The sequence below is a fragment of the Colius striatus genome, chromosome 15 (assembly GCF_028858725.1).
Source record: "Colius striatus isolate bColStr4 chromosome 15, bColStr4.1.hap1, whole genome shotgun sequence".
Taxonomy (NCBI): domain Eukaryota; kingdom Metazoa; phylum Chordata; class Aves; order Coliiformes; family Coliidae; genus Colius; species Colius striatus.
This window is the reverse complement of record NC_084773.1, coordinates 5,585,487-5,607,352: the sequence shown is the minus strand read 5'-3', so window position 1 is coordinate 5,607,352 and position 21,866 is coordinate 5,585,487. Positions and strand designations below refer to the sequence as shown.

The 21,866-nt window shown below is 45.3% G+C and overlaps 1 protein-coding gene across 1 annotated transcript in view; it reads right to left on the bottom strand.

Moving 5' to 3' along the window:
* The window catches only part of CACNA2D2 (calcium voltage-gated channel auxiliary subunit alpha2delta 2), a 222,718-nt gene that overhangs the window by 191,297 nt on the left and 9,555 nt on the right, over nucleotides 1–21,866 (bottom strand). The window contains exon 2 of the mRNA XM_062008214.1: nucleotides 6,688–6,769. Coding sequence (XP_061864198.1) covers nucleotides 6,688–6,769 — 82 coding nt within the window. The remainder of the gene's footprint in view (nucleotides 1–6,687; nucleotides 6,770–21,866) is intronic.

Genomic DNA, 21,866 nt, shown 5'->3' with positions numbered 1-21,866 from the left:
ATCTGCACCACCCACTGGAAAGGATTTAGCAAGGGGTGCTAACGTCACACACTGAGCAGCCACATACAGCTATAAATTATTCATACACATTACTCTAATTATGCAAATGTACTAAAAGCTGGAGCATATGTTTCCCTGACATCTCCCAGTACGGATGCAATATGGTTCTAGTAGAGAGAAAGAGTGAGAAGTGAGACAATGAGTGTAAAGGGGCTAATGATGGCAGACACTGGCCCAAGCAAAGGGTGGCAGAGGATCTCCCTTCCCCAACCAGGTGGCTGCAAGGCTAAAGGCATTCAAATGTTCCTCCTTGATAATATATTGTTGGCTTTGCACTCAGTGCTGAACAGAGTGCTGAGGCTGCTGAACGGCCCAGGCAGATTAAAATAAACCCAAGCAGTTTGGAACAGGAATGTGTTTATCTGGCATCACACACTTCCTCTTATCAAACATGAGGAGCAGGGGAGGGCACAGCGCTGGTGTGCGGAAGCAGGCTGTGTGCACGCTGGTAGGAGAGGGGGAGGGAGAAGGGAGAGAGGAACAGCAAGGATCAGACAGATAATGCGTGAGCTTGCGAACCAAGAGCATGGAGCTAGGCATCATCTCACTGGGGTACAGAGTCCATACTCTTGGTCAGCCCCCAGATAGACACTGGGTGTTGGAAAACTCAGTTAGGTCCTTTCTGCCTTGGGAAGGAGGCAGGCATTCAGCACTGCTGCAGCATAAGCATCTGGCTGTGTGTCGAGCCCAACTCTGCTATGGGGCTTTGAAGTCCAAGGTGTGGATTATGGCACTGGATTGAATATCAGAAGATTAGAATCTTATTCCCAAATCTTCCATGTCTAAGGACCACATCCCTGTCCTTCTGTAAATGCCCAGCCCATCTGACAGAGCCCTTTGGAAGCAGATATGCTCCTCAGGCACTGTGTAGGTGATTCTCTAGCATCATTCATTCAAAATCCCATCAACACTTTCCCAATTCTCCAGCCCTACTGAATGACCAGCTGAGTGTTTTTATACCTAGAGGAAACAAAAGAACAAACTAAACATCACGTACTACCACAGCTACTTGGAAGATTTAGGCTGTTACTATTATGCCAGTAGTTACCCAACATCAAAAAAGTTGAACAGAAAGCCTTGGCAGCTCCTTTGATAAGAGCATGTCTTACCTTCTATGCTGGCATTAAAGAGACTCTCTAGCTCTATCCCAGCAGCCTTGCAAGGGATGCACTCACACAGCCGTGTGTAACACTCAGTACTGCAGAGACCCCATCACAGGAGAAGAGCAAAAGACTGCAGTAACATGCAAGGTGAATACCACTTCAGCTCTCCAGATTCAAGCCAAAACTCTGATAGAATACCATTTGTTTTAATCCAAGTTCTTATCTGTGCAAAGCCCAACCATGGTTGCTTGGTGGCTGCCTCAACTCAAGGATGGCCATGCTTTGAGAATGAGAAGTGATGTATCAGAAATGCAGCACTGACCGAAGGGACAGGCAGACTCCAAGTGATGCTGAGGCAAAAGTGGGAATGACTGCACAGATCCTGCCCCAGTCACTCTGCCCCAAGCCCTGGACAGCACAATTTGTCCTTCCCTTTCACAAAGTACCAGATGAATGAACAGCAGCACTTCTGCCAGGCAAAACAAAGCTGAAAAAACAGCACAAGATAACAAGTAAAAGACAAACATGAAAATCCACTAAAATAAAATCAGATGTTGGTTACAAGGACCAAGCCTTGCCTCCTCTGCTGTGCCACCTTTTGCAAATCCTTGTGGGTAGCAGACTGTATCCCCAAGGGCACAGTGTGAGTCTCTCCTTTCCCTGGGCTCATCCTCCTTTCCATACAGTCAGATGTGTTGAGGACCGAGCACAGCTCCCACAGAGGCTCACTGTCTGGTCAGCTCTGCCAGCAAGCTGCTCAGCACATTCCACTCTGGGCTCAGGTTTGGGACCATCTGGACCTTTATGGACACAGTGTTTCCTCACCAGCAAGGCAGCAGTATCCATATCTTCCAGTCATACACTGGTGAGGCAAATCCAGACATGATCTTTTGATTTCACTCAATAGCTCAGAGGAAAGAGCAGAAGCCAGCTTGCCAGAGTTGAATCTGTTCATGCAAACCACCAAGAGCAGACACAGCATGGGTCCAGCTGTGCCAATCATCCTGCCCCAGCTAATGCCTGCCTGCCAGAAAGGGGAAAGCTGCACTGCCGCTGTGCCATGCCTCCCGGTGAGTGCACAGTCCTGCTGCTGAGGCAGGCCTCAGGGAAGACCACTAAGAAAAGAGCAGAAAGGAAGACAGGGACATCCCTTTTTTCTATAGTAGCTAGCAACAGGACAAGGGGTGATGGGATGAAGCTGGAACACAAAAAGTTCCACTTGAATATAAGAAAAACCTATTTGACTGTTCAGGTGAGGGAGCCCTGGCACAGGCTGCCCAGAGGGGTTGTGGAGGCTCTTTCCTTGGAGGTCTTCAAGACTCACCTGGACATGTTCCTGTGTGACCTGATCTAGGTGACCCTGCTTCTGCAGGGGGGTTGGACTAGGTGATTTCTAAAAGTCCCTTCCAACACCTACCATTCTATGATTCTATGAAAAGAGGGCTCAGTGCTGACGTGGCTCAGCTCTTCCCCATCTCACTCTGAAGGCTTTGACTTCCTCAGTAACTGCCAGTGAAGAAACATGCCCATACAGGAGGAAGAGGAGGACACGGTCTGACCAGCTAACTGCTTACCTTAGGAAACACAGGACCACACACAATTTTGTAATAAACCAGAGGGGACTTGGAATCTCAGCCTGACTCTCTGAAGGACTTTTAACACAACATCCAGAGGAACAAAACCCAGCAACACATGGGGCTCTGCTGCCATCAGCCCTGCCACGAGTGCCAGCATAGCAGGACACTGGTGGGTTGACACAGGGCTGCACTAGCAGGGGAAATCTCTTGAGCACAGAGTCTACCCTGGAGCAGTTTTTGCAACATGAAGAAACCATCTAGGCTGGAAACACATAAATTCATTCATTTTTGACCACAGTCAATAACTTTTACTTGGACCAAACCACTGGAAGAAACAGAAATTTAGTGCAGTGTAGCAACAAATGTCAAAACCAAACATTTTTTTTGTCCTGCACGGTGATGAAGAGTCCACCAGAGCCACAAAGAAAGTCACTAACAGAAAAAGGATTCAAGTCCGGGAGCTGGATTTTTAGCATAATAGTCCTTATTCTAGAAAGAATTGTTTAAAGAATATCAACCTTTTCAGCTGGCATTTGAGGGTTCCACATAGTGTGCCAGAGTTAAATTAGCAGTGGTCTGTGCTCTCAGTTATCTGTGGCAGTCATCAAGCAAAAATGATGCTGTACCACAAGCACCCAGAGGGCTGAACGATGACTTTGCTGGGCAGAGAATCAACTCAGCCAGTCCACGGTCCTCCCTACAACCCCAAGTCCACAGAGTTCAGATATATGGGTGATCTCAGCCCAGCCAGTCTGACTGATGGGGAGATTTGCACTTGGTTGTTTTCAAGGTCTGGACTTCAGGAGAGAAGAGCCCTTGGCATAACACCCCTTTGCAGCTTCTCATCCTCTTGTGTAATTGCTACAGAAAAACAGCCCACTTGTTCAAAGAAGCCTCTGGATGGTGGAAGGCTGTATAACCTTCCCAGGGGAAGCACATGAGATGACTGTCTGTCCCCTCGGCCAGAGAGGTGGGAAGCAGAGGCATTTGACATTTAGTACCCCAACTCTAGGAAGTGACTGAAGAGTTAAAATAAAAACCATTCTTGGGTGGGCAGCACTCCAGCAAGATAAAATATTCAGCACTGTTATGTTCCTGGACACCATATTTTTTACAATAAATTTCATGCCTCATATGCCACAACAGTTAAACGATTTCAGTCAATAACCAAAGAACAGGTCCACATCCCTTCACAGCAACCCAAGACAAAAAAAATAATTCATAAGTAAACCTGACAAACCCCAGCAGAGGATATTTTTATTATTATTTATTGGCCTGTCACTTTGACAGTCAGGCCTAAACTGGAAAGGGAAGATCCATTTCTGGCATGGCACCACCCCTAGTGATTATAAGGTTCACAGACCTGTGAGAGCTGGCAGGGAGATGCACTGCCTGAATGGCAGACCCCACCAAGTTCAGAAGGACCAGCTTTGTCTTTGGTGACACTGAAGCACTTTTTCTTCTTCTAATATCACTCTTTATGTACTATATACAGAAGCTCCCCTCTGCAGACACTTTGAATGTCTCAGGCTAGCACAGCAACTTCAAAGCATATCAGCAAGTTTTGGCAAAAAACAGGCTCTACTTGACCCGTTTTTCTTCGTCCTTCCTGCCCCACATGGATCTACTCTTGCTTAAGCATAAACTTTACTGAGCAATCGCAGTCAGATTTGCTTCCACCTAGATAGATGTTTTGGCTCCCACTGCTCCCCAGGCTGTGGCTTTTCCTTCTCCCCTGAGCCCCTTGTTCTGTGCCAGGGTGCACCACAGCTCTGTGGTTTGGTACTGGACTCCAACACCTGCATCCTCGTTGCACGTCGACATGGCCATGAAGTAAGGGGAATAACAAAGTCCATGTCATGCCCAGATAGTGCCCCTTACAAGAAGAGAAGCACAGATCAAGTCCCAACCTTAAGAATTAGATGCCACCCTCTACATTTCCAGTGTGGTTGCAGTAGAACACGGATTGTAAGATCTTCCTTTTTATCCATGTCTCAGGGTAGGTTCCAGCACCACTTAATGGCATTCAATAGCTCCAGATGAACCTGTGTGCAACTGGTGGGTAAGAGGGCTGCCTGTGAGTACAGCTCTGAAGTTTCCAGGATGAAGCACCCTGTGCTGTTTCACACCAGTGAAGCCATGCTAGTTTGCACTGGCAATGTGGTCTTTAAGTGTCTTTCACTTGATAATGCATTTATGAACCAAACCTGAGCTGTACATCCCAAGTTCCCCCTGGAGACCCACAAAGACCAAAAAATAGGAATTTTCAGTAGCAAATTTGTTGGCTTCTGGTGGTTTATGTATTCACCAGATACAGTCCTCGTGCACAGTTCCCTCCTTTCACAAGAGGGTTCTAAAACAGATTTCAAAAAAACCCTTCAATCCCTCTGTAGACAGTTTATCTGGTACTAATCCATTAAAGTGATGCACTGTGTTCCATCAGAAGAATTAAACAGAAGAAGCAGGAAGCTCTCTTACCTGTAATTGACTGACTGGCCAATAGGAGTCAAGTGCTGGCAAATTGGAGGTGTAATTTCTATTTAATTACAGCATTAAAAAAATTACATGATATACCTATTTAACATGCAAAGGAGCAAAATCAAAGCTAATAAGAATAAATTGTATGAGAGGACACATACAAAATGTAGCAGCAGTCTTTTCTAATGTTTTTTTTGAAGTGTGCTGCTGGCTACTGCACCTCTGTATCGCCTGGAAAACTTCTATCCCCAGTTCTGACTCTAGGACCTTGCCAATATGCAAAACTACGTCGCACAAATGCATAGACACAATCAAAAATGTTTATTACAACCAAAGCAGTGTGTATGATTTTCATGCCACACGTGGAGTCTGTATCAACGCAGTTGAAGTTCAGCTGAAATGAATGCAAGCAAAGCCCAGGTGTACCATTCTAGAGCTCAAACATGAACACAAATGAATGGATGAACTATGACGAATTTTGCAAGCCTTCAGTGAAACTCATTTTGAAATGCATTTAAAAGAAAATAGCAACACTTCTGTGTTTTGACAATGGGCTACAACCAACAGTACAAAACACCAACAGTTCTGTTGAAGCCAGTATAGCTACTAGTATAAGACAGTAAGAGGCCCATAAATCATTGGTATCTGAGAAGAACATGCCATGCCACAAGAAAACACAAATACACCCTATGTTTTATTTCTGGGGCAATACATTTATCACGCCACAGAAGTGCTTTTTCTCTAGATTAACACCATACCCCTAATTTCAAATAATTCAATTTCAAAACAGTTACTCAGCACAGTGGCATTGAGAAGGGGATATGAGGAGGGTCTTTGATCCACAAACCTAATAAACCACAGTAAAGCTCTTCTGTAACTGCTTTAACCCAACCCAGAGCACTGCTGCCAGGAAAAAAGGAGGCCTGGCCTCTCCACCCTGCCATACCCAGGTCCTGGTGCTATGTCAGGAGATGCCAGCATCAGTAACGGGGTTTTGTGGCACTTGGAAATAGAAGCCAGACAAGAATTACAGTTTCACCTGCAATGTACATTTAAAGACAAAGAGCTTCCAAGGGCTAATCAAATTATCCTTTGAACATGTCCTGCTTTGCCAACAGAAGTTTAAAATTAAAACACAAATTAAACTACCTTCAGTCTCTGGAGGAAAGGTTATAGTTGGATTAAAGATGCATTTAGAGTGTCATATAAGACAAAAAGAAAACCCCACAGGTACATGCTCAGATAGCAGTGACATGCAGCCTGAGAGACAGACAGAAAACACACTCACTCCCACACACTCCATAAATGCATCCAATTGACCAGCAACCAGAAGCACAGCCAGCCATGACCCTGCATATGGAGTGACCTGAGAGGGTGACTTATTGCAAGTATTCACACAGGTGATTTCTGCAGATGAGAACATTTATTGCCACAGGGAAGGCAGCACAGGTAAAAGACAGACAGCTTACCCCTCTGAGCTGTTGGACTCCACCAAATATCCTCATCACTCCATCAATCTCCTGCTCCAGCCTCCTGGCCCAGTACTGCATACTGCAAGAGATGGAGAGAAAGAGAGAAAGAGAAAAGGAGAGAAAGAAAGAGAGAAAGAGTCAGAGCCCTGACACGTAGATAAGCAAGGCAATTGAAGGGAGAGGGAGGATACTGGTGCTCTCAGCCAGGTTAACTGCTCTTTCTGCAGCATCAGGTGCAGGTAGCATACCAAGAACTTGTGCCTTTGAGAACTATGGCTGGAGCAAGTTATAAACTTCAAGACTTCAAAATTTATGCACAAGGCACCACAGAGAGAAAAGGAGGGAAATGTACAACAAAAATTGCAAGGGGTGAAGGGGAGCCCAGAGTGATTAACAAGGTTGAAGTGCTGTGGTGTACGGCTTTCTGCTTCAGAGAGGCTCTGGCAGAGAGCAAACACAGACACATGGCAGCATGTCCTACTACAGCAGTGAGTTATCATTGCAGCACAACACAAGAGACTTGTGCAGAGCCAGGAGCCAAGCACAGGGCATCGAGTGCTCAAGGGCTCAGCTGCTTTGCAATTTCAGCTAAGCCCATCCAGAGCCAGGCAACAACTCTGCCAGGTCTGCTATGGGCAGGGCTGCCTCCTGGGACAGTGGAGAAGGCCAGGAGCTGCCATAGGGCATCTCCTTCATCCTGACCCCTGTGCAGCAAGGAAGCTGGCTGCCAGTCCTTCCACTAGGCACAACACTCTCTGATACACTCAAACACACAGATTTTTACTTAGAGCAATAACACCAAGTTAGAAACAACAACAACAAAAAACCTCTTCTAAATCCACAGCACTTGATAACTCTCCTTTTAACGAGATTTCCTGCCTCCAGCCACTGGCCATGCAAACAACAAATCTGCTGTGTGATCTGGAAAAGCAATGCCCGATTGCTGCTGCCCCACTTGGCACTGCCACCACTGCCTTTGCCACAGCAACACTCACCTCAGGGCCACACCACAGAGAAGAGGGAAGGAGCACAAAGAGCAGAAGGTAAGGCCAGCAGCAGCATGGCAAAGCAAAGGTGGGAAAGAGTAGAACACTTTGAGGGCTTTGCATTTTGGTTAGGTTCACCAAGTGATTTCACTCTTGATGTGACGAGACGTTCCCCAGGCAGCCCGCACATACTCCCCCACCACCCACAATGCCACAGAAGAGGCTCTCCTGGAGATCAAGGAGCAAAGAAACTCAACTAAGAAGCAAGGCCACAGAAGACTCAGAATTATACAGCACAGCTGAGAAGCTGGGCAGAAATATCAAGGCAGAAAGATGCCGGAGATGATTGGCAGAAGAGAGCTGAAGCGTCACTTGTGAGGGGTTGGGGGAGGATCAGAGACAGAGGGAGGGGGCTGGCAGACAGCCGTGTGTTACTCACAGGCAAAATTCATGCCAGTTAATAACATACAAGGCTGTAGATGAAAACAAGATTTAATTGTGCATGCAAAACCTTCTCAGTTTTCCTGTGTAACTTACACTATTTCCCACATTCCTGCAGAGACAAGGCTGCCTCTTCTCCCTTGGGAGCTTGGCTGGGGGTAGAAATACAGGGAAGGAGGTGGGTGATGATGTCTCTAAACCCACCTTTCTGCCAAATGAGGGAAAGCAAAGCCTTCAGTGGGAGTGACAGTGTAAAGATAATGGGTCATACCCACAACTGAGGCAAAAGTTAGAATCATGGAATCATTTTGGTTGGAAAAGACCTTTAAAGTCATCAAATTCAACCACACTGCCAAGCCCAGTACTAACTTATGGCCCTCAGAACCTCAGCTCCATGGCTTTGCATTATCTCCAGGGATGGGGACTCTCTCACCTCCATGGGTAGCCTGGGACAGGGGCTGACAACCCTCTTAGGGAAAAAGTTCTTCCTAAACCTCCCCTTGCACAACTTGTGGCCATTTCTTCTTGACCTATCACCCATTACCTGGGAGAGCAGATTGACACCCACCTCAATGTTTGGGCTGTTTTTTTGGGCCTTTTTTCCTTTTTCAGTCATACCCTTTTGCTATCAAAGGTGTATCCAGGTTGCCTAAAGCTACCCATAAATCTTCTGAAGTATTTTCAACAAAAGTTATTTATTTTCACACAAGTCATTCATTTTTGAAAATGCCTTGAAACTCCAAACCTGATTTAAAAAAACCAAACAAACAAAAGAATTCTTCCCCTCCTCCAGTTTGTTCAGTGAACTGAAAAGATCAGCTATATGCTCACACTCAGCCACAGGTCCAAGAAAACTCACGGAGGACTTATCGAGCTGACACTTCCTTAACTTCCAGCTGCGTGCAACATCCTCCATTTCAGTGACACCTGCCTGTGTCAGCTCCCTCCAGGAACACCTGCAACCACCATAGCAAGGGAAAATTACTGCCCATCTTGAGCTGAATCCATCAACAACTGCTCCTATCTGCATAAATGTCACCTATGGCAAAGCCTTCAGAGAGGATTAGTTATAGAGGAAGACAGAAGCATCAGGACTCCTCGGTTTAGGCCCATCAGGGAACAAAAGACCATGATTAGCCTCAAGTACTGAAGAGGCCAAGAATTGCCAAAGGGCAGGGAGAACTTAATTGCTGCTTAAGGTCCAGGACAAAACAGAGCAGGCTGCTGGGCTTGGGGAAGGAAACAGAAAATAACTTTGTGCATCATCAACTAAAACATAACCTTAAACCCCAAAACATAACCAAAATAAAACACAGAGTAGTACAACAATGAAGAGTCTGACCAGCCTTTTTAAGAACACCTTCTTGGCACACCTGCCCTGATCCAGGTGTTTTTACCTCCTCCCCCCATGAACAGCTTGGGATGGGGCAGGGAGTGGGGGTTTCAGTCTATTCCCGATGGCTTCTGCCGTTTGTCCCTCCTCAGCGCAGGTGGGCTCCGCACCCGTCCTCCCTGCACGTCCGTGGGGTCCCTCACACACACACAGCCCTGCCCGGGCTGCTCCCACGCGCGTTCATCCCAAAGGCCGCAGCTCCTCTCGGCCTCTCGTGTGGGGCTGCTCTGGGCCCGCAGGCTCCAGCACGGCCTGGGCCATGGCCGCCTCCCCACACAGTCCCTGCCCGTCCGGGCTCACTCACACGGAGCTGCTGGTGGCTCTCAGCCCTGCCATGGGTCTCCATGGGCTGCAGGGGTACAGCTGCATTCTCACCACGGCTTGCAGAGGAGTCTCTGGTCTATGGCTTCTCCTTCCTTCCTCCTTCTCTGGCTGTAGGGTCTGCATGGTCGCCTTCATCTTGTATCACTCTGACATCTCCTGCCAGCACTTCAAATTCCCATCCCCAAATAGTGCTGGCAGAGGCACCAGATTGGCAGGTGGGTGTGAACCCAGGAGCTGGGGGGAGAGTCCACAAACTCTTCACTGCAACCTGCTCCCCCTGTTACCAAGCAAAAGCTGCTCCTTGCTAAACCAGGACAGGGCTGCTCTGTTGGTATATGCAAAAGCCACACTGAGCACTCAGTTGGGCTGGGACTGAAAGTTAATTTAAATGTAGTCAGCAGATTTAATTAAAAAAAAACCATTTTAAAATGTATTCCACCCCTTGCCTCTGCCCAAAGAAGTGCTGCTATTTCAGGGAAAAGACACTGGATTTTTCATTCATGAGAAAGACTGTAATTCTCTTCAATTGCACAGCCTTAGGATACCTGGCTCTCAACCTTACACACCAGCAGTTTCCCAAAAAGTCCAGCTAAGCCTTATAGTATGAGCATTAGGTGCCACTATTGGGGGAAAAAAAAGTGTGTATTACACTGTCATAAAAGGCAGGAGAGGATCTCTGCATAGCTGACACCAGATGTCTAGTTTAAAAATGATAATAGCAGAAGCACCTTCTTCTTTTTTTGTGTAGAGAACTTTTGCTGCTGGAAGTAGAAGTTCTGTTTTCCAACTAGAACATCCCTTGCCCACCCCACAGCACTGACAAAAGCCCTTGTGTATATCTGACCCATGACTACGTCCTTCTAGCCTTGGTAACGTCCATGACCAGAAGTCTTCAAGTGTGGTCCATATGCCAGAATGCGATGGTTTCATCTCATTTTGCTGGGTTGAAAGCTATCATTTAGAAACACCCAACCAAAACACATAAACCCTGGCTCAGCTGACCTTCTGTCTCTTGTTTTGCTCCCAGGGCCACTGCACTTAAAATTTTATGTAAGAAGACCACAGCAAGGATGAAGAGGATAAAGAAACCGATGGGCTGTTAGGAGCATGGAGATTTCTCGCTGAAGCCTGTCTCCTATGGAAGCCCTAAGCACTAAGACAGGACAGGCACTGTATTCCTGGGCAATTACTGCATGCCTCAGGTGGCGTTACAGGGCTTGAGGAGCGATAACTCCTCAAAACACGCAGCCTGGAGTGCCCTCCTGCTCTTGTGAAATGGCATTTACAAATAAAGCATAAAGAAAACAGCTGATGCACTGACTGGGATGTAGCACTGCTTACAGAAAGCCACCCTTTATGAGCCAAGTGCACAGGGTTCCCCTTAAACTCAGCACCACTTTAGTGTCCTCTAGTGAATAAAAATGGCCAAAAAGAAAACCTCTGAGCTCAAATATTTGCGATTGCATTCAGTAGCCCTGTGCCTACAGAACCTGCAAGCAAGGAGCCTGGCAGCTGCACTGTCCCATCTGCTCTTTAGCAGGGACATGCACAGCACATCCCAGTGATCCCTCCATCCCAGATCATAGAATGGAAGAGTTGAAAGGGACCTTTAAAGATCATCTAGTCCAACCACCCTGCAGAAGCAGGTTCACCTAGATCAGGTCACGCAGGAACGTGTCCAGGTGGGTCTTGAAGACCTCCAAGGAAGGAGCCTCCACAACCCCTCTGGGCAGCCTGTGCCAGGGCTCCCTCACCTCAACAGTGAAATAGTTTTTTCTTATGTTTAAATGGAACTTTTGTGTCCCAGCTTCATCCCATCACCCCTTGTCCTGTTGCTAGGTACAACAGAAAAAAAGTGCTGCCCCAACCTCCTGACACCCACCATTTAGATATTTATAAATATTGAGATATCCCCTCAGTCTCCTCTTCACCAGACTAAACAGCTCCAGATCTCACAGCCTTTCCTCATAAGGAAGATGTTCCAGTCCCCTGTTCATCTTGGTGGCCCTGCACTGGACTCTCTCCAGGAGTTCCCTGTCCCTCTTGAGCTGGGGAGCCCAGAACAGGACACTGATGGCTCTGCCTTTACTGGGGAGTGTCCACAAGACTCTTCCAACCTAACAACTCCACAGCTATCACATGCACAAGCATCATCACACATGCTCAGGATACCCATTAAAAAAATCTCTTCCATTTAACAAAAAACCCCCAGGGATTTTCCTTCCCCCATATATTGTACAGCTCCTGTGCAACATTTAGCAGGGGACATGAGTGATTTTTGAAACCACAACACTATATTTCACTGCCTCTCCAAAGAAAACTACAAAAATGCTAATGGTTTTATAATTTGCATGTTTGATTTTTCTTAAAGATGAGATAAAGTAGGCTTAAAAAAGCAGCAGAGCTTCAAAAATATTTACTGTGACAAGCAGCACATCAGGAGGCAAATCACCACTCTTGCAGCTGGGGCCAGGAAGCAATGTCCTGCCTGTCCCACTCCTGCTCAATGGGCACGTTTCATGCCTTAGGTGACCCAAGCAGTTGCAGAGATTTCTGTCTATATGTGGTTTGGTTTGTGAGGCTGTACCACTGCTCCAGCTGCATGGCTTTGGAAGAAAATGAAAATTGCCTGGAAAGACAGGGGACAGGCTGTCCTTGTCCCACATCCTCCCACATTTGTGCACACAACAGATGGCAGCCTGGAGTCCTGGTCTTCTGTACAGAAGCTGAAGACATATGCAGACAAGTCACACACCAACAGCCTGTGGCTACCACCATGAAGACAAACCACTCCAGCCCAGTGTCCCTGTGCTCCTCAGTGTCTCAGGGTATATGGGCCAGACCCTGCATGGGCTGCAGTCACACTTCTTCACATGTAACCCAAGGGTGGGCAATTACACAAACTGCTATTGAATATAAGCCTCATTACAAGCAGCCTCTCACAAAAGCACAGGGAAGGGAGAAGAGCAAAGAAAATGAGTTTTCTGCTTGAGGACACTGTTTGTTTTTTCCCCTTGAAGCAGCCTTAGGAGAGTGCTTGCTTGGCTGCAAACAAGAGAGGACTCTAAAAAAACCCAAACCCATGAGACTTGGTCCTTTTTCCTTGCTGCCTTCCTGGCCTAAAAAAATAAGAGAAAGACTCACACAAATGTGAAAGGACAAAAGGAAAAACTACTTGCTAAGTAGATATACTGCCCCAAAGCTTATTGGGTTCTACACAGTGTTCTGTACAAGTGTCTACACTTCACGCAGTGTGTTCAGCCAAGAATGCTTCACTCTGATTCATACGCTTTGGTTCAGTGCCCAAATATTGCTATTTAATAAGGTTATTAATTACTGTGTTGTCTAATTTTTGCTGTGCAAGAACTTCTTATAATTGGCTTATTCCTTCAAGATGCTTAATCCTTTAGCTATAATAGTGCATGTGTCAGTGTGCAGGGGAGCACGTGTGTATGGGCACGCTCATGCCCCTTCTGAGTTTGCTTAATTTCTTACATACCTAGGCTGTAAAACCCCACATGAGCCACTACCCAGCGAAGAAAAACAAGTTGCCTCTTTGTTTTCTTTTTTTTCCTGAAGATATAACTTCCAGAGAGCACTTGTTTCCTTCAAAACAACCAAACAACTTACTGACTGTGCTTCCAGACATTTTCAAGCTTCCCACATTGTCATTTTATGACTCCCTTTTAAGTATGTGCACAGGTGTTTATATAAAGAAGAAGTGGGGAAAATTTGCCTGCTGGACTAGTCTTTCCTTAAAATTTGTCAAGACTTTATTCACCTCTACCATCTGCTCTCCCCTATTAACAAGAAAGCATCTTTGATATGATTATAGGAGGGAATGAAAGGACAAATATTAAAACTATATCCCAAGAAAGATCTTTAAGGAACATGAAGAGGAAAGACAGTGGGATAGTGTGTTCTACATTCATCTTTACTACCAAACTACTCTGTTCTGCTTGGTTCAAACACTAACTTTCTGTGCCTGTTTCTTTGTCCTGTTGGTTGTCTGCTTCATCTTTACAATTTTTTTGCAGCAAAGTATGTTTTGAATCCATCCTGATTCCAATTTGATGCCCCCAAAGTATTACAATAAATAAAAAGGATAATTGGGGAGCTTTCTCAACCTACCTGCAGGACTGAAATAGCTGGGCAAATAGTGAGAGGAATATAGTCTTGACGATTAGACAGGAAATTTGTGTTTCATTAGCAGTTCTTAAGCACAAATATTCTTGTAGGAACCTGTGGTGACACCAACAGGAACCATCATCTTGCCACCAATCACATTTAGGGTAATACGAAACTTTGTTCCTTAGACAAACTTTCTATTTTAGAAAACAGAAGAATTAACCATTTAAGGTCTAACTCCAAGTAGAAACTCCATCTAGAAACACAGCAGGTAGTAGGTGTTCAAGTCAGTCACAGACACACGGGATGGCAGGGGCTCTGGCAACTCCTCTGTCATCATTGCACTGGGACATCTAAATGTCTGAACCCCCTGCTCCTGAAATACTCTGCTGAAGGTGAACCCAAGAACCTTTACCTTTCTCCAGTTCCATTTTTCACCATGTGTTGAAAAAGTTTCCTTCTTAACCACCCTAAATCCCACTTTGCTCTTCTCACTTATCCCACCTACAGCAGACACTGAAAAATTCTTATGACAAGCTCCTAAGAACCGACAAATCATTATTCCTTGGCATCCTTTACCCCCCACTTCTTTATTTTTCTACTCCATACTCACTTCTCCCCAGCTTTCCAGCCTTTGCATCGTTTTCTAAACATTTCATTATTTCATTGCCTTCCTCTGGATTCCCTACAGTTTACTTACATCTGCAAAGGCTCCTGCCAAAAAGTCAGATCAGGCACTCCAACGGAAGTCAAACCCAGTGCTGTATGAGCAGGAAAACACAACCTCCTCAGTCTTGTCCACCAAACTACTGTACACTGCAGAATAAATGTGCTCTTCTGCTACAACAGCACTTCGTTGACTCCAAATTTGTGATCCACAATAATTCTCAGGATCTTTTCTGCCACAGTGCTATGTAAGCAGTTATTCTTTATTCTGTATTTGTACATTTGCTTTCTCCCTCTTAAGTGCAACACTTGGCATTTGTTTTCACTGAATTTCATTTTGCTGATATCTGGCCCACTGTTCCTTTTTTCTAGATCATTTGGAATGCTGGCAATGCCTTCTAAAGTACATCCAATCCCTCCTAGCTCAGTGTCACCTGCAAATTTTATAAGAGTATTTCCCACTCCATTGCCTAAGTTATTAATGAAACTATTGAATAAAAGTAGGTAAAGGGCAGATCCCTACAGGATCCCACTTGAAATGCCCTCCCAGTACGACAAGGAACTACATTAACTACTCTTCAAGAGCTACGGGTCCAATCACAGTGTCTTAAATTTCAAACTTTACAAAAAGGTGATTTGGACTATTTGATATGCAAAGGAGCTGGAGGCTAATGGATAATTCAGTGAATAACTTAAAGCTTAAGAGTAGGTTTGAGGAAAATTGCAATCTGTTGGTGCATGATTTGTCAACAGAAAGAGGAAAGAGAAGTCACTGCAGCACTAGCTGCTACTGCTACATTTGCCCAGCAGTGCTGTGAAAGGCCCCCACACAGGCACCGCATTGTCTGATCAAACATGTGCATGTGCTTCTCACTGACATAGCAATGAAAAGAACAAATGGCAAAGCAATCACAGTAAAAATCTTCTGCAGACTGTAAGGCAGAGGAGAGCAGTTTCCAAAAAGACACTTCCAGCCATGAACCCCATCATCAAGTTCCTCCGATCCTTATCAGCCTCGAGTTCATCTTCAGTCCATCACTCAATGATGCAGCCAACGTGTGATGGATACTTGGCAGCATCTCCAGATAAAGCTCCCCAAAGATACAGAAAATGTGCAAAAATTAATCCTCAGATCTGATCTCAGCACATTGCCACCAGCTCATTCTTCTGTAAGTGGAAGCAGAACCTCCAGAGGGTATGCTAGTTTGCTATTTTCAACTGGAACACAGAACAAGTTCAGCAAGAAGTCCTCTGCCATGCAGGGAATTTAGTCAAGCCACTTACCAACTGTATAAGCAAAACTGAACTCGGTTGTCTTAGAACAGGAATAAATTAGTTGTTGAATTTATGCCTGGAGATCCAGACTGACTGCTCCTGCTGCTATGGGGATGGTCCTGTGAATGGGATCTACAATGGGTAGCTCACATACTTTGACCTCTCATGTGGTGGTGGCAGAAGCACCAGCATCGAGCTCCAGGACTGTAATACAAGCAAAATAAGCCAAAGGCATTACAGGAGTTGTACTGGTGATACTAGCAACATGCTACCTAAGACAATTAACTGTTTTGTTCAGAGACAAAGCTAATGTAATGTCCTAGCCTCTATGGTTTTTTGAAAGCCATGCTTTCACATCTTGTAACTCGATTTCTGAGGCGTACTTGCTGATGCGCATCAGGAGCAACAGAAGCCCATGGGTGCCGCCGTGTTTGCACTCTCACCACGCAGGATTAGAACTGGGCTCCTGATCTCAAAGCCTGTCACACATCTGGACTTGAAACACAATGAATTAATAAATAAGTGAATAGATGTCACTTTTATGAAGCACACTACCTGCATAAATTTCACACAGTGCAGCCACTTGTCATTTTCAGCACCCCTTGAGACCCCAATGGCTGATAACTCTTGCACGTCGCTTTGCAACCCATTACAGATGAAGTTTTATGATAAAACCTTCCTCCTCCATGACTCCTGTTTTACAGATGCAATCAGAGTGGAGGCTGACGAGATCCCATCCCCCATGGCAAAGATAAGGTTACAGAGGGTAAGTCTTAGTAAGGATTTTGCAAGCTGCATGAATTATTAAAGTCCTTTATGATATAATGACAGACATATCAGGTTATTTGTTTATTCTTTGTATAATTTATGACTCTCTTGGGAGTCAGACAGAAGTAGGATAGCTTGTTGCATCTTCTTGTTCATTCCAGTAAATCCTCAACACCAGACGGAAGGCTGAACCACCCCAGAAGACAAACCAGCCACACCTTGCAGGATCTGCACTTGTGTTTGGAGATGGGAGAGCTTTTTCCACAGCCTGGAGAAACAGTGAAACTGTCACTTGAGCACATCAGGCTAGATGGCTAGAAGACAACAGTCTGGGTAGTGTTTCTGTGTCGTGCCACCAGATTACTGTAATCTAAAACATATGCAAACAGCTTTGTGATTAGATGCTGTGAGCTGCCCCATGCTCCTGTATCATTGGTGAGCAACAGCAGGACTATCCAAGCTGATGTAGGCTCCTGCAAGACTTCAGGACAGGTCACAACAACCACCTCCTGGTTATGCTAGTAGTAGATACTGGAGAAAGTAAAACAGTTGCCCTTGCTTGGGTTATTTGTGTAAAGAGTCTGGTCAAAATGTGGGGCAAAGTATGATAAAGGAGTGCCATGTCCTGATGGCTAGAATGGAGTTTTGAACACATACATTGGAGTCATCTCCCATTTCTCTACTGTGCTGTTTAAAGGATGAGGGAGAGATGCTATGCCATTGTGGCAACCAGGAATTAAAGGATTGGCTAGAGACCCCAACAAGAGCTTCCCAGCACACTCTTGTTCATGCAAGATTGTCCAGCCAACAATGCTCCTGCTGCCAGCAACAGCCATGCTACTATGGAGAGTTGCAGCAAAACACAAAAATGGCACACTGGGTGACTCTTACTAGCCCAGGACACTAGAGGACTGCTTTCAGCATCCATCCTTGCCATTGCAGATTTCAGCTGATCAGAAATATAACTAGGCACACAACGATCCATCTCATCACTAAAAAACAAGCCATGTTAAGGAGTCGGACAGAGAACTACTGACTAGTCAGACCTCTGCTGAATTTGTGTCTATATCTTCTCTCCTTACCATGAAAAGATATCATTAACCTCTTGCCACAAAGCCCTCCTGCTGTAAAAGCTATTTAGGGGTATCCATTGCCATTATTCTTCAGCCTCTAACCATGTGATTCCAAGTCTCCTGGCGTTTTTGGAGTTGCCTGTCATATGCAACATTCCTCGGGGGCTGAGTGTTGCTGTCACTAGATGTCTATCTAGTTAAATCCTCTGTCTTAAACAACCCTTCTTCCCACCATCCCCCTACCTGAGAGATTCCTGGCTCCTAAGGGAGCATTGTAATCATTGTTATTATAAAGCACTTAGTGACGCTCACTCATTGCATCTCTCACCAGCCAAACACCCAGAACCCTGTTATTTCATATACAGTCGCCTTCATTTGCAGCAGCTCTTCATTGTATTAGTCCTTTTCAGCAATGAAGGAAAAAAAGGAGTGGGGGTGGAGAGCATTAAAAAAATAAATAATAGTTTACTACATTTTGTGCCATTACCTCACTACTTTGTGATATACATCTAAAAGCAGCCTGCAAGACCTCTCCTGTTGTAAGGTGGCTTCCAGACATGCTCTGAGGCAGGGATAGTGGAAGCATAAGCCCGGTTTGGTTTGTCCCAGTGCTGCTGCCTAAGAGCACTACAGCAACAGGGATAAAACCATCAGCTTTTACAGGTCATCTCCTCTCTCCTTCTCCCCATCCAGCTGAGACAAACACTGCTTCTTCCACAGGGAAAAAGCCTATATAAAGAACCTTTCCTTTGAAAAGGATACATGCCTATGGAAACAGAGGTGACTGAACCACACTGGAAATACTCAGAAGGTACTACAGGATTTGCTATACATCCTCAGGACGTTAGTCTGTCAGGCTCAGTTTCTCCCTCAGCTTTTCACACCAGAATTGATGTGCCTCCTGTTCTGGAGGACCCAGTGGAAAGAAGACGCTGAGCTGGAGCACCCTCAGGAACAAGGCTGCTGTGCCACAGAGCTTGGGAGTTCCCCTGCTGCAAGAAAACACCACTCTGCAACAAGAGGTCTTCCCTTTCAAAAGAGAAAGGTCATAAGGAAACTCTATGGGAGCCTAAGCATGGAAGTGCCCCTTTTCCCACCAGATGCCTTAAGCTAATAAGCCAGCAGTGCACCTTGCTTCACTATTACCACAGTTACCGTCCACATTCCCTCACCATTGCGGTATCACAATTAAAGCACAGAGTGTAACGGCCCATCAAACATCATTCTGAAGGGAACGATCAACATTAAACTGTCAAATCCTCCTAATATGTCTACCAAAAATATCTCCTTTTCTTTCTTTTTCAGAAGGGGAGAATGGAGCTACAAAGGTGAAGCAGCAATCTCAAATCCAGACAGACTTCTGGGAGGAGAGTCAGAACTGCAGACTCAACCTCCTGACACCAAATTTCTGCCTGCCCTTGGAACACAGCACTCGAACACCAAAGCAGGAAACTCACACACCTGTGCACAGCCTGGAGCAGGTCTCTTCCCAGCCCTCACACACAATACTCTTGCATAGAACTGAAATATATGATTGCAAGATAATTCTCTCTTCTGCTTTTCTAAATGAGTAATGTCATTAAAACCAAGGGCATCTGACATCCAAAAAGCCCAACGAATATAATACCTTGGACTCTTTTCTGTGAGAGAGAAAAATCCCAGTCTCTAATGTGGTCCTCTCGATGGGGCCCGTGACATCATCAGCCCCTTTCTATTTAGAATAATGACTTCTTCCACACGCCAAGAGATTTGAAATTACCTGTGAAATATATTTCCCTAGGCACAGGCTCAAGAAGCATGTAAATTACCCAGCTTAATGGCCTCTAGAATTTCTGAGACACACAAAGGGAGTGGGAAATGTTGAGATGATATCTCAGGTACCGTCAGGCGGGATAAATGTCCAAAAGATGGTCAGGAGCTACTGCCCTCCAGTTACCCCAGTAAACTGGTGATAAGATCCAATCCTAAAGGAGTGCATCATCAGCACAAAAATGCAATTGTGAAGAGAGCATTTCTTGGGAAAGGTGCCTGACTGCAATTTATATGGCACAAGCAGCCAAAGTAGGGCTTATGCAGTAGAGAGCACCCATTTAATTTCAAAAAGCCCAGTGCTGAGCACAGTAAGCACTCGGCAACAAGCCCTCCCACCCTCCACCTAACCACAGAGAGAACAGCACTGCCCAAGTTTTGATGTCCAGGCACTTGCCAGATAACAGTGTCCTTCAGAGAAGCTTTTCATCCACAAGGACAGTTTCCACTCTCCCAGCACCAAAGAAAAGGACAGATACTGTCCCTGGAGTCCAAATCCTCCTGGACACATTTCTGTTCCTGCAGTTGAGTCTGATGTCTTGTTAGTACATAGTAGAAGAAATGTCTATCCTGAAACAAAGAGCATGGATTCATTTGGAGGAACAGAGGAGAAGAAATTATGTGATCTGCAATTCCTGCTGTACCACAGACATGCAGTCTCTGAAACCTTAGTTTCATCTGCAAAATGAGCAACAGGGAAGTGCAATTGCTATAGGAAGTGTGTGTAAAAAATCATTATAAGCACTGGAAGACGGAGACCAGGAAAAGATGCTCCTATGATAATATGAAGGGAGGACAATCCTAAGGTGGTCATGAAAGAGTTACTGTCTCCTCAGGGAACAAGCCTGAAGCTCACAAGCTTTGCTCCTGATGCTAGCCAAGACTGACAGGTTGGCCACCTTTTAACATGTAGTGGGTAGAAAGTAGGGCAGAAGATCAACTGGGGATAAGAGAACACCTAGAAGATAGTCCTGGCAATGGAAAAGTGGGGCAAATTCCTCAGTGTACGTCTCCTCAAAGCAAAGGTGTAAGACAAGGTCTTTGGTGAGACCCTCCAAAGTGACAATCTGCCCTCATTCTCGGCCACAAGCATCTTGCTAACCCACATACTGCCAGAAGCTGTGGGATCACTGTAAGATTAACACAGGAGCAATTTTAACAATGCCCAAGCTAATTTCCTCACTGGCAAGCATGTCACTAAGGGCTGAAGTCCCTCTGGACTCCTCACAGCTATCTGGGCTCAAGATTAAGTGTACACCACTGCAAGGAATGCAAGCACTCTGCTATTCAGAAACTATGAGAAGATAAATACTAAGCCTAAACATCACAGCAGTAGAAAAAAAAAAAAGTGAGAAGAAATGGCATTGTAATAAATACTGTGGCTAAGGCAAATGAGGAAGCAAGGTTAGTTTCATGTAGAAAGTCAGACAAAAAAAATACTATCTACTTGGTATAGTCCCTGTTTTGCTCATGGTTTCTGGACTTTAGTGCAACAGACTTCAAAAACTTCCAAACAATTCAACAACCTGCAGATCACCCAGTACTGCAAGTTGGCTGCTCTGGTGTGGGATGAAACAGTGCTCTGATCATCCATTCCACACAGCGGCTGAAGCGCCAAGCTTTGCAGGATCCTTGCAGGAAGAATCCCTCATCCAGCAAAGAGCAGAGGTTTTTAAGTAAAGAAACTGCACGTATATGCATTATTTGTGGCCCAAATATGGGCACTGAGTAATGCAACAGCTGAAGCAGCTCACCTGCATCCCATAGCAGATCCCTTTGGAACTCACCACCACAACGCAATCACTCCAATGTCCCTCTAAGAAGGACAGGTACCATTTACTAAAGCTTTCATTTCTGCAGGTGCTTGGTTTTCTCTGGAACAAACTTCACATACAAGAATCTCATGCTATCTCATGGGACCTAATAATAACTGAAATGGCACAACACAGCAATAAGTAGATTTAACTAAGAAACTCAACTATTATGCAAGCTACCATAAAAGCACCACATCTTTTTCTGGCAAGTGGCAAACTACTTCTACCAGCCACTTGTGACTCCAGACAACAGGACAGGGTTTGGCAGCCACTTCCTGATGAAGGCAGCGGTGTGCTCAGTTGCCTAAGAGTCACCAAATAAGTGACATTTATTAAGTGGCTCTTATAAAATAAAAAAGGATGCTTTCTGCACACATAATCACATTCATAAACTGCACAAAGGAGCAATGTTTTCAGCACAAGGCTCCACTTGGAGTGGTGTCAAGAGAGGAAAGGCAGGAAAAGAAGATTTCCACACACCAGTGTTGCCACAGGCAAT